We start from the raw sequence: 13,817 nt of genomic DNA, 5'->3' as shown, positions 1-13,817 counted from the left end.
AATCAATGTTTTTCTCATTATGAGGCATAGATTAGGTTTTTGGGTTGATGATACCTGCAGATCTGCTCTATGCAAGTGTACAAAGTATGTAATTTATTGACAGCTGGAAAGCCATTTTGGCATTACTACATTTTAACATTACTAATTGTCACCATGTTTCTCACATGCTGTAAGGCTGCAGGTGACACAAAGTGAGCAAGACTTTCACATGGAAGGCAGCTTGTAAATCTCTTATTAACTGTAAATGATAAGTTATAAAGCATAGTTTGATATAAAAATAATTTAATTTCTCTCCAAATACTTAATTTTTCTGAAAGTGAAGAATGTGGGGTTTAGTAGCATGACTTTCAATTCATTGTTGAATAATTTCTTTCTAAGAAATTATCAAATCATTCTTCAATGAGGTATGAAATGAAACTAATTTAAACATATTCTAATCACAGAACTTAGCAGAATGAATGCTACTAGATGCAAGCCAGTAGTATTTGGTGGGATGGGGTGAAACCATTGATACTTTTATAATGTCTGCTCTCATATGTGCATGGAGGAAATATCATAGCCCAGAGAACCACTAGTCAGGAAAAATCGGCATCTGGGCAAAGACCACAGTCTTTGGATCTTCTTATTCATCCCAGCAGATGGGAACAATCTGACTCCATCCAGTTATTTGAGCCTCACTGTGGCAAACATGATATGATCTTTTCATTTGATTTTCATTAGAACACGTAGACTTTACTAATCACTTTTTTTTTTCTTTTCTAATGTGGTGATAGTGCTGTCAAATGTGTCAGGAAATGTGTCAATTCAGATAAAAATTGCATGTAAATATTTCCTGATATTTTCCAGTCAGTGATGTATTTTGTTATTATACTGATTTTCTTTGCAATCTATTTGAGGCCTGAGCGACCTGAGCGTGTCCAATTGTGTACACAGTGTTCACACATTTCTGTGTGCAGTGACTGTTGTTGCTCCAGGCATGGCTGTGTGAGGACAGGACTGTGAGGAAGCTTGAGTGGGGGTTTGAAATACCATCTACTCAGTTCTCCTTCAGCAAACGCCTGCTGCCCATTCCTGCCCTGCTGCATTCCCACCTGCTGCTCTGTGCGTGCAGAGATATTTCTGACCAGTACTGCAGAGCAGTTGCTGTGCCCCAGCACTGTGGCCTGGCTTTGCAACATCTCATTTTCTGTAACCACACTGTAAACTTCCCTCTCTGGGAACAGGAACTCCATGCTGCAGGCAAGTCCCACTGAGGGGCTGAGCAGATGTTCTTGAGCACATTGGGTTTGTACTTCGGAGAGCACAGTGTTATATTAACTTATTTTTCTCCCTGTAAGAAGAGAATTTAGACTGTTTAAAAATTCTGTGAGAGACTGTCATCACTCTCCCAAAACTCTGTGGGAAGTGAGAGGTGATGTGATCTCAATAGCAAAGCAGCAAAGCCTGGGCATTCCAGAGGTCACTTCCTGGCTTTGCATTCTTGGTTGCTCATGAGGTACCATGTTCAGTGCCAGGGCTGAGATCTTGTCCTTAACAATGCCTCACAGGCTTGTTAGATACCAGGCACTATGAGTTTAGTGTTGTGAAATCTTCTTGACCTCTCAGAATAATTTGGTGCCTACTAATTTGGGTTCATGCAGGTTATTTACAAGCCAAAAGAGTGCTGCAGCTCTTTTTTGCCTCTGACTGTTTTCATTTGAGAGGAAATCAGTGATAACAAATACATAGAATTTCTTTGTCACAAAAAGATTGGCATCTTCAGGCACATTTGACAATGTCCTTGTTACAAAGCCAAGCCCAGTGGTCTTTTCAAACATCAGTTTATCCAACATTTTTGTGGTTTTCTTGTCATTAATTTTTTTTGGACAGCATCATTTTTCACTTCTGGATACTGCTTTTTTTTCATTCTCAGTCCTCTTTAATTTACAGATGCAAAAAATCCTTTCATCCCTACTGCATGTGCTTTGGACAGCTTCCATTATTTTGCTATTCAGACCCCAGGGAAAGATTTATTTCTTTATATTGAATTCTTCTTTATAGTTTTACAAAGGCAGATCATCTTCCATGATTATCAGTAGGCCATAGCCTCTCACCTATAGGTAGAGATTGCTAGTAGAAATGATCATTAAAGCCTTTAAATTTGAATTATGCAATGAGAAATCACCGAACTTACAAAACCATCCACTGTCAATAACAATTAACTAATGAAAAGACTGGAAATTTTGCGTTGGCTATCAAGGAATTTTTTGTCTTTATTCAATCCAGTCAGAAATTCTGGCTTACCTGTGAAAAAGCAAAGCTGTAGAGAAAATTAATTTTAAAAATCACTGGTAGAATAAACAGCAGGATTCATCTCCCATGGCCTGGCCAAAAGAAGGGATACACACAGGTTATAAAAAAGTAGTGTGGGATTAACATGGACTACTTAGTCCTTCTGCATAGGCATATTTGAGGGAAGGTGTGAGGTGGTGACAGCTCACTTCAGTGTCCTGCATTGAAGAACAGTCTCCAGGCAGCTGGAAATACCCCTGACAAATTGGCAGCTCAAATACCACCGAGATGTTCTTGTAAAGCAGTTTGCACATTTTCAGTACTTAGAATTTTTACAACAGCATCTTTTGAGAGGACTAGATCAAAGACCAACTGGTATCATTGAGCAGACACTCAGAATTATGTCTACAATAGAAAGAAATTAGGTTAAGTGTTCTGACAAAAGCATATGTTGTTGGATTGCTTGAAGACAGAATTTGATGTATCTGTCAATTAAAATCAGAGTATGCTGGCACAAAGCCAGTAGATTTCTTTGTTCCCTTGAACCTCCTTTGCTTTAATTGGCTGGGTGGTAGAACACAAACATCCAGCCTCGATGTACTGTAACTCAAATATTAACAGGAGTGGTAACATTTCTGAAGAAGATATCAGTAAGAAGAACTATTATTTTAGAATAAAACCTGAGCACAGCCGCCCTTAGACATAACTATGAGAGCACTAGGACCAGACTTAGAGGAAGCTGGGGCTGGGGAGAGACCTCGAAAGCTCCTCCAGGCCAACCTCATAAAGGTGACGCCAGATTCAGCATGGCCTAAATTGTTCCAGGGTATTTAATTCATCTCTGCTAAATAATCTCTGATGTTAAAGACCTCACATGACCTCACCTGCCTTCCCAGGCACTCTCTTCTACTGTTCTTGCTGTTGGAGGGTTTTCTTAGTGTCTAGCACCAAACTTTTATGCTGCAGGTTTTTTTCCTTCCATACTTAAAACTGACTTTACCCTAATGCTGGAGGGGAGGGAGGAGAAATAAATTAAGTGATTTTGGGGGTATAAAATTACTTTGTGTGGGTGCACCTTTTTCTGGCAAAGCTGAGTTTTGCAGTACTGTTTTTGTATTTCTGAGAGACTAGAATGGTCTCTTCCAGATAAAAACTGCACAAATTGGCACAGCTGCCCTTGCAAACCACTGTCAAAACAAATCTTATCTAAGTACCCATTCAAGTAGTGTCAAGGCTTTGTAATTTTGGATTCACATGAATGCTAAGCTGTGATTAACTTGAGAGAAGTTCTTGGCTATTGTCTCATGAGAGGTGAGAGTGGCAGGCCCCTTTTACATAAGTTCTTCCTTAGGGACAATAACCCAGGGACTCCCTTGAGTATTATTTCAAGTACAAATGTGTTAAGGTGTTAAATATAGACCCAATTTTAAAGTTTCCATGACATTCAGCATATCAGGAGGAAGGTATCCTGGACAGAGAGCCTGATGCAGAGGTAAACTGTACTCACAAATTTCACAGAGATGTTTCTGACCAGCCCCAGATCCATCAGGGTTTGGGAGAGTTGGAATTCTTGTGAATGCCATGTTCCCAGCTTCAGTTCTGTCTGAAGGGTTTTCTAGACAGAACTGGTGATGGGGGTGTGGTTACTTAGCAAAAAGGCAACTTTAACTCCTGATTCTGCAGTTCAGTGGCTGGAAGTTGTCATGTCTGTGTCAACACCTGCATGTTTTGTGTAATGGCACACAGAGTTTCAGAGCAGCTGTTTATATTTCAAAACAAGATGCTTATATTTCTGCTTCCCTCTGCCCATTCATTACATGTGGGCAGAAACATTCTTTCTTCTGTGGGTGTTCAGAAATACTTTGTATCCGGATATCTTTGTGTCCACACAGAGAATAAAGAATGAAGGAAATGCAGGGAGATGTCCATTACACTGACATTGAGATTATATATTTCCCTTCTCACCCCAGTCTAAGCTGAATCCATTAAACCACAATGATGCACATGCTCAGCAATTTTTCAGTAGCTGCTGAGAGGTGCTTGTGTTTTCTGAGTCTGAATGTATTGTCTCACCATGTGACGTTTGAATGCTGCACTAGTCCACATTTTCCACATTTTCCATCTCTCTTTTTTTTTTTTTTTTTTTTTAATTCTGGGAATGTTTTTGAACATTTTAATGTTGTTGAGAGCTCACAGACCTTGATTATTCAACTGGACAGACCTTTGGGTTATGGCTCTAATATTTCAGAAAAAATTAATTGACTTGCTTTTGTCTTCTCCCTGGAGCATTTACTATCACCAGAGCAGAGATCTGGAAACTGACAACACCACCTGGAACTGAGTCCCTATCAAACTCTATGAAGGGGTACTTAAACAAGAATTTTTTGCTTGGAGGCCATGAGAGAGTTCTGTTGATTTGTAATCTTGTTGTGCTATTGTTCTGAGTTTTGACATATCTTCAGCTGGTATAAATGAGCATCATCAGTGAAAAAGAAAAGCTTCTTAAAATGTCTTGAAAATGTGGCCATTTAGCGATGAAGGTTTTAAGCCAAAAAAAACCCCAAAACCAAACAAAAAAAAGCTAAACTAAACCAAAACATAACCAGGCATATCAGTTGTGTTTTTCCTGGGTTTGTATCTAATGGGTGTTGAGCTATTCTAAAAGTACTATAGGCTAATTGTTTTAGAGTCTGGAGAACTTCTTTTAGTATTATAGTATTTTTTTGGTAGGTTGAGGCTATCCTTTCCAGACAACACTGGCATTTAAGTACCTGCATTATCCATGGCCCTTCCTCAGCACAGGACAGACTTAACTAAGATATGTCTCAGATTTAAGGATCTAAAAATAACAGATGGGATCCCCATCTGCCTGTCATGCATAGGCAGGAAGCAGCCTGCTCCCTTCAGCTACTTAATGTTATCTTCAGCCTCAGGATATTATCTGGCTTCTCCTTAAGAAACAAAAATAGTTGTGAAGAAACAAAACCTTGCAAATACCTTGCAGCAATTGTAGAGCTTCTGCACCTTATTTCCAGTAGTTTTATTAGGATGGATTTGTGTGTTATCTGGGGCTTGATTTGGTAGCCAGCATTCCCAGTATGCTTGATAATGGCTTCAGGCAGTAGCATATTTGACAAAGTCATTTTCAGTTCATGTTGTAATATCAGGAAACCAGTTCAGTTTCCAGGTTGTTCGTTTTTAACAAGTTCTGATGGAATGGGTGAGGAGTAGCTGAGGCATCAATACCCACTGAAGTTGTATGTGTGTTTTTAGGTTATGTGTTACTGAGTGAATGTTACAGCATCACACCTGTGTAGCACCCATTCCAAGCCTCGTGAAGACTTCTTTGCTACTGTTATTTGTTCTTGCCTGACAGGTACAGCCAGTATGAGCTAGGGTTATTGGCACAGCTGGAGCCAGTGCTGACACCTTTATTCATTGAAAAATAAACTTCTGCTACAATGTCCCTGGAGTTTCTGGAACCCTAAATAACTAGTAAAATACTAGCAAAGGGATGCTGTTTGCATCACTGTAGGGATGCATCACTGCCAAAATGTTCTCCTAGCATTACCTTGTCATCCTGGTGTTTCATTTTCTTGCCACCTGCTGATTGTAACTGAAGTGTGACACACAATTGTTCCATTTCTGAAACACTAAATAAGTGCAATTAACTGGCTTCTCCACCAAGCATTAATAAAAAATAATTTTAAAACTATAAACCCATGAAAAGCCATAACACAAAAAATGCTAACACATTTTCATTTTTTATGTTTAATTTTAGTCTTGGAACTGAACCAGGTGATTATTCCCACTTACGGAACTGTGCCGGACCAGCAAAACCTTCACACACCTGAATGGGTGGGTACCTGTTTACTTTAACTGTGAATACCTGTAAAATTCTCTCTTTAGGTATGCAGCAGTCCAGTAGCTCTTCCAGAAGACTAGCATTCCTTTGCATTTGCGTCATAGGCAGTTCATCTTTTGATTAAATCTGCAATGCTGTAATCCCCATTTCCCTAAAGGCACCTGAAGTAATTGGCTCAGATCTGAAAGCACAGCTTGTCACAGGCACTGGACTCAGTTATTAGTGACCCATATAAACTCACTGTAAACTGATACATACACATTCACCTCCTCTCTCTACGTAGTTTTGTTCACAAATGCACAGGATTTCTGTGTGTGTGTACAAGAATAAATGTTTCTGAACACACCCTACATATAAACACACGTACCCAAGAAAGCTCTAAGAAAGCTTGGAGACACTAAGAAATTCCTTACTCCAGAGACTGAACAGACAAGACAAAAAAAAAAGACCTGGAAGTGTCCATTGCCTTTGTCCAAAGTTCCAGGTTGCCAGCTCACCTAAGATTTTCTGCAGCTAGCAGGCTGCTGACTCTAGCACAAGAACCCCTGCCTCAGATCTCATAAAAAGCCAATATCCAAAGTAACTTTGGAAATGAATTTCCTTCTGGGAGGTAGACATCCTCATCTCCCCTCACCCTGTGTTTTGCAGCAACATGTTCATTTGAAGCTGTTTAAACATTGTTGAAGCATGAGGTGCAATCAAGAGCTTCCATTTCCCAAATGAGGGCCTAGACTTTGATGTTATAAAAATCCTTCTTGGAGTCTCCTTGTGGTTCATTGATTTTTTAATGTATTTTTATTAAGTGAAATAGCATCAAAACAGCTGGAATGTCGTGTACCTTGTGGTTAGAACAGTCTCCTCTGAACAGTCTTGGTAGAATTTATTTTTATTTCTACTGAAAATTGATGGTCAACATTGATTTTTATTTTTGGTAACTCATATTTACCAGCAATTGTAGTTTCTTCTCAGTTTTAGCAGCATTTCTGCACTGCTCCTTCTGGGTCAAGTCCTCCTTGTTGATCTAGATAGTTTCAGTGTGTTGGAGGAGACAGAAAGATATAATTGACAGCTGCTGAACCTCTGCTAAATGCATTATTGCATATTGTTTCTAGTTAATTGTAGCTAGAAACAGAGGCTGAAGAGGAAGCCTGATCTGAAACAGTTGAATAGAAGGGAAGTACTGTGCCTTTTGTCTAAACTTAGATCATGTGTTGCAGCCAGAAGTATTCTGGAAACTTGATTTGATTCTGCAAGTTCTTCTGAGGAGCCAAAACTAAGTAAATTATTGGTTAATAGAAACAGTTCTGTTCTTCTTATGCTGCTTTCTCTAATTACAGGATCATAAGCTAAGTTTGCCACAGGATCCCTGCCTCATTTGGCACATGAATAGGACAATTATCTCCAAAAAGCCAAAAATCTGTGAGGATATTGTTTGTGGTACTTTATAAAGCTTTAAATGTGGCAGGAAATTGCATCAAAGGAATGAAAGGCTCTTACCACTAGAAAAACTGAGTTCAGTCCTAGATAATTGAGTAATCCCTGCTAAAGGATTTTTGTGCAAGACTTATAGAGTTGCAGCCAGATTTTCTTTTTCCTGAGTGCCAAAGGAGAACATCATGGCCCTGTTTGCATTTGCAGAAGAGTGACACGTGGACCTGGAATTGAGTGTATTGCTCTTTGAAGAGAGACAATTGCTGAGCTCTCTGGAAAGACGTCACTGTCCTGCTGTATAAAGCTGTAGCTCCAAACTTAGGAGACAGTGAACAGGTTTTGGTGTTGATGTTTAGATGCCTTATGACCATTAAAATGAGAGTTATACTGTTGCTTTCTGTCCTGGAGGATCTTGTAAAATTTTCACAACATTTGCAAAACATTGAGATTCTATGAGGAGAATACCAAAAGCATAGTCAGAAGGAAATCCTTATTTTAAGCATTTGAGCTATTTAAATGAGGTGTAGCCAAAAAAACAAACAAGCAAAAAAAACCCCCCAAACAAACAAAAACCAACAAACAAACAAAAAGAAACAACCAAAAAAAACCTACCAGACATTAAATGAAAACAATAATAAGGAGTATTTCATAGCTACTACAGGGAGCACAGAAATATGGTATGTGATGCTACAATTTAATAATATATCATAAACAACACATACAAGGAAGACAAAACTGCACATTAATTCATTAATTCAAGGCTTTTCCTTGAAGTGTTTCATTTTGCAGCTTATCTGCTTTGTAGGTAGATAATTTGAGTTGGCATGTAACAATAATTTGAGAGTGAATATCTGCAGGGTTAACTTCTTCAAACTTTCTATTACTGCTGCCCCTCACATACAATTTCTTTTGCAAGAAGGCTTCTGGGAAGCTCAAAAGAGTGAATTTCCCAGCTCTTGCATTCCATGGATGATGGGAGTTGCTGAAAAGCAGGTTCTCAGTGAGCACTTTCTTCATTTTCTTTAAAAGCAAGGCCATTTGGTCTCTCTCTAATCAGGAGTGACTGGAATTCCTCCTGCAGCAGCAGCAACCTGACGCTCAGACAGGAAGTCAAGTGGGTGTCTGGTCCAAACTTAGCTCAGAGGACGAGGCATCCCAATGCCTGGCCAGTTACCAGCTGCTTTCTGCTGACAGAAATGCATGACTGTAGTGACACCCCATATTTTTGCTACTTCTCTTTAGTTTCAGTTTATTTCAATTTGTTACATAGCTGAAATTCCTTCGAGTGTTGAGGAAAAGGAAAAAAAACCTTCTTCTGATGAAGTGCTTGCTAATATTCACATTATTGCTAAAAAGAGAATAAAAACAGTCCTCTGTTATTAAAAAATATGAATAATAAAGGAAAATGTTAAAGGCACAGCAGTTTTATGGTCCTCCAGAGACAGACCAACATTATTATGCAATATGCAAATAAACTTACATCTTCCAGTACTATCTCATATATTATATATATCAATATAATCCAGAAATAAATGCTTGTGTTGGTCTTAATGTAGAAAGTTGTCTCTATAGGTTGCTCAGAACCTAAAGCAATAAAAATCTTTTTATATGGCTGTGACAGTAAGAAGAACTTTGTACTTCTGTAACATTTTCTTCAGATGATCTCAAAGTCATTTATAAATAATTATGTTTCCTGACACCCCGGTAATATAGATTGTTTTCTTTTTATTTACTTGTTTTCAAGTTTCCTGAAGCAGACAGAGAGAAATAACTGTGCTCCTAATTAGTCACTCTGAAATTTTCCCCTTCATGAAACCCACAACTGAAGTGCAGCCTGCAGATCCCCCATGTGCCTGTCTCTGAGCCTGTGGGAGGATTTTTTACAGGTGCCTATCAGCAGAGGCAATGTTACACAGGCTCTGCTCTGCTCTCCTCTTTCCCAGTACTGATTTATTCACTGGCATGCTGCAGGATGCTATTTTGAAGCATATCTGAATATTATGTGAGGTTGTAGACAAGCAGTTTATCCCTCCAGTAATGATTACATTTGGCGCTATTGACAGTCACACCAAAGGCTCTTGCGGGCAAAATAAAGCACTTATACCATCTTTCCAGTTAGCTAAATCATTCCTGCAGAATCTCTTGTTATTTAAAAAATCCAGCTTACAATACTGTGCTTGTTCAGGGTATAGTAAACAATAAATAGCTGCAATTCCTGTGCACATATTTTTCTTCATGCTTGTCTCTGTGCTGCCCATCCCACCATTATCCCCACTGAATATTTAACTATATCATGTCTAAAGAAGCCTGGAAAAGTGAGGCAGGTTTCTTGGAAGTGCAGCCATTTTTCCTCTCTGGAACACAGCTGCTGCTGAAAGGAGCTCTCTTGCCTGCACATTCTCCTGTAATGTGCTGCAGGCATCGTGTGTAGCCATGGCTACAGGAGCAGCTCTGAGTGACACACCGCAGCTCCCTTAGACACCTGCCAGCCTGGTTACAGTGAGGAGGGCATGCAGAAATCTCCCTCCTGATGAACTCTGAGTCAAGGGGCTGAGGGGACCTGCCATGGGGTGGGCTTTTGAAGCCAAAACTGCTCCCTCAGCCTTCTGTGCTGGGGCAAGCTTGTCTGCCTGTCCCACTTGCCCTTTCCCAAGTGCTGCTGTGTCCCGGGTCTGGGAGAGCTGGTGCTGCTGGCTGGTGATGGCTTGTGCTGGATTATCAGAGGGCAGGAAGCTCCTTATTCCTCTGCCAAGGTGGCCACAGGGGAGCACACTCAGGGAGCAGGAGGATAAGGTGTGGAAGGGAAGGGGAGTGCATGGCAGGGCACTTCTGGCACTGATGGCATGGCACTGCTTATGACCAGCACGTTCAGTGTGGCTGCAGCAGTGCAGCGCGTCCCAGCTGCAGCAGGATCCCACACCCACCACCTGGTGTGCATTGCTGGCACTGAGGCCCCAGCAGTGGGGCTGTGGAGAAGCATTTGGTGCTGAGGAGGTGGTGTCTGCTTTGCACACATTTCTGCACTTTTGGTTGCCACAGGCTCCTCCGGTCTCATTCTCTGGAGTGAAGAGCCTGTGATGCTCTGATCTGACCTGCTCCAAACTTAAACACAGAGGTACAGCCACATGGACGGGGCCATGCTGCCTCTAGACTAACCCACAAAAGTGTAACCTCAGTGTTACAAAAAACTTTATTCATGACCAGGTCCTTCTCTCCTTCAGATTCCCTCTGTTAAAAAGCAGCTGATAGTTCCCTGGTAGGCAGCAGTTGGTTGTGCAGCTCTTGGACAGTTATTAAAGGCTGCAGATTGTGTGCTAAGTATAATTAGTATTTCACAGCTACATAGATATATATTTTTTTATTAGTGGTGTTAATCAGTATTAACCTGCTGTCCATTAGAGTATTATTAAAACATTAGAGTGCACAACTGATTGCCTCCATCGGTACTTAAAAATGCCTTTATGCCAAGGCTAAAAAATTAAATAGTGCAGTAAATAGTCCTGTGTTTTAGAAGAGGTGCCAATGGGCCTGTTGGTTATTTGGGGCTGTAATTTGCTACTGATACTTTAAAAAACTATGTGTTGAAATTTCAGCCCCATTAATTTGTCTATGCACACAAGCTTGTGTGCCTTGGTATGATAGTAACATTTGTAAAACTGTCAAATAATATTACATATTAAAAAAAAACAAAACAAACATTGTCTCAAAGGAAATGCTAACTTCAAAGTACACTACATCTTTTTGGTTTCCAGTCCTGTTTTCCCCTGGGTAGTTATGTTGAATAATATATGATTTTTCATTACCAACTATCCAGTAGGGATTACAAAATACACCACATATGTAAGTTAATGTGGCTGTTGGAAACTTGGCTATTACTTTCTCTTTTACATTTTACTTCTTAATTTTAATTGAGCAATATTTAATTTATTATGAGCTACATAACAATCTATTTTTATAGGTCTAAATCTTGATCTCTTAAGTATTCAGGCTTCATGAGTCAATTCTTTATTATTTTATTGATATATAAAGTGTCCATGGAAAGGCCAACTGAACAATGTCCTTGTGATTAAAAGCAATGGAGATTACATATAAGAAGTTAGCTCCATAAGTATAAACTTCTGTGTATCTGAATTCATGCAGTCCAATATTTAATAATATTTCAGCTATATTCAATTTATATGTGCATAGTGTGTGAAAGAGAGAGATAAAGGTGTATGCACACAATAACAGTTATACATGTGAATGTCAACACTTATGTAAGTAAATTTATCAGTCAGAATGCTGGCTAACAGGCAGATTTTATTTTATGAATTGTTTTTTATAACTATTGTATATATGGTTTTTAATATGATAAATTATTATTGATAATCCAGTTATCACTGCTTTTTTAACCTTAGAAAAGACTACATTTAAAGGAAAACTACTCAGTGAAATTATGCAAACACAAATTACCATCAAATCTTCCTCTATCAAAACTTGATTTGATGTTTACTCTTTTCCATGTCTTTCTTTATCCTGAGGACAGGTTATATCAGAAAATGTGCTAAAAGCTGCAGTGGAAAGAAAAGTTACAACTATTACTACTTTTATGTTTTTGAGTGCTTGACTTTCACAACTAGACTGCGTGTCTTTAAACAGAAGTTATTATAATGATGTTTCTAAGATTCCAAAGAGGAAAAAGCCCAGTTAAAAGACCTTGTTCATTATGCAGTGGCAACCCTTCCCCCTGTTACTCATTTTCACGGGATCTGGGCCCTGTGTTTCCACATTGCAACATGGAGCCATCATAGCTCGTGATGTGCCACAGCCTGCTGGGGTCCCAGGGAAGAGCAGCAGCTCCCAGGCTGGGCTCTGTGCCCGCTGCTCAGGCACCTCCCAGGCTGTGTCCCAACAGGGGCTGTTGGCTGGTTTTGGTGCTTTCCTCCTAACAGCGAATCTTGTCAACGTGAAATCATCGTGGCTATGTTTTAAATGAGATTGGAAATTGTGGGAACCCAGAACATCCTTCTGGCTGTCCAGAATGGCCAAGACCCCTGCAGGGGGCTCAGAAGCCCTGGCACAGAGCCCAAAATACCTGTGGTTTTGGTTATGACCCATGGAGCAAATTACCATCCTTGTATGAAGGTCAGCAAGCCACAACAGTTTAGGTAGAATAACAGTGAAGTTATCACGGGGTGGAAAAGTAGATTTTGAGTTTTCTGGAATGGGGGTTCAGGAGGTAAGATGGGCTTGTCCAGCCTTTCTCCTTCTTCTTCTTGGCCTCCATCTTCTGCTGTGATGTTGGCACTTACAGATTGGTTTAGAGTAGAAGCTCACTATCTAACATAGGTGATAGGTATTGGAAAGTAATTGTAAACATTGTAGACGTAGTTTTTAGTATAAAGACATAACTCTGCCCTAGGGGCAGGCAGTGTGCCTGGAACTGTCCTGCTGGAGGGATCTTGGCAGGGCAGGAGAAAATTTTTTATAGATAAGATGCAATAAACAGCCTTGAGACCGAGAATTGAAGGGCTCTGACTCATTCTTCAAGCGCTCGGGCTGGGAAAAGAGACTTTTAACAATCTTGGGGTCCAAAAGATCCCGAGAGGCAATTATAGCAGCAAAGGTGTGTTTTACACCTGTGACTAGTCCTCAGCAGGAGGAAAGCTTGTCATGGCCAATTCTGATTTCTTGATAGGACTATGCCAACTTCATCTCTCCGGAATTTAGAAATTCACACTTGTAACTTGCTTTGGCTGATAGAGAAACTTGGTGTCATTGTGGTTGGGTGATGTCATCTGGAAATTGAATGCCTTTTTTTTCCTAAAACTTTTTCCACAGTATGTGATTGTATGTTGATTTGGCGACTGCCTAGGTAGTCTCTAAATCCTATCCCAGGCTGTGAAACTAACATGCAGAATGTGTGTACACTGGCCATATGTGTATGTGTGTCAGCAGCTGCTTGCTGTCAGGTTTGTCACAAATCCCAGCACACAGGTGGCATTCAAAGAAAACTGTTCTATTAAAAAATCTGCTCAGACTTTTGAAGCAACTAAGTCAACAGGACCTGTTTGCAGCAGGTCCTAGCCTTTGCACATGCAACATAAAAAAACTGTGAGTTTAAACTACCCCAAGTTTATTTAAAATATGGAAATTTCGTCATAATTGCAGGAGGACATATCTTGGTTGCCTGTTTTGGTTCAGCCAATAAACTGTTACAATATAATCTACACGGAGAGGTTTTGCAAAAAAACATGAGAAAATTTGTTTT

At 39.8% G+C, this 13,817-nt stretch overlaps 1 protein-coding gene across 1 annotated transcript in view; it reads left to right on the top strand.

The window, feature by feature from the left end:
- ANO6 (anoctamin 6) overlaps nucleotides 1-13,817 on the top strand; it is a 71,290-nt gene that overhangs the window by 20,799 nt on the left and 36,674 nt on the right. Inside the window, exon 2 of the mRNA XM_058804690.1 lies at nucleotides 6,053-6,129. Coding sequence (XP_058660673.1) covers nucleotides 6,053-6,129 — 77 coding nt within the window. The remainder of the gene's footprint in view (nucleotides 1-6,052; nucleotides 6,130-13,817) is intronic.

This window comes from Ammospiza caudacuta, chromosome 5 (genome assembly GCF_027887145.1).
Source record: "Ammospiza caudacuta isolate bAmmCau1 chromosome 5, bAmmCau1.pri, whole genome shotgun sequence".
NCBI classification, from domain to species: Eukaryota; Metazoa; Chordata; class Aves; order Passeriformes; family Passerellidae; genus Ammospiza; species Ammospiza caudacuta.
Note: the sequence above shows the minus strand (reverse complement) of the source record. Positions and strands in the feature narration are given on the sequence as shown.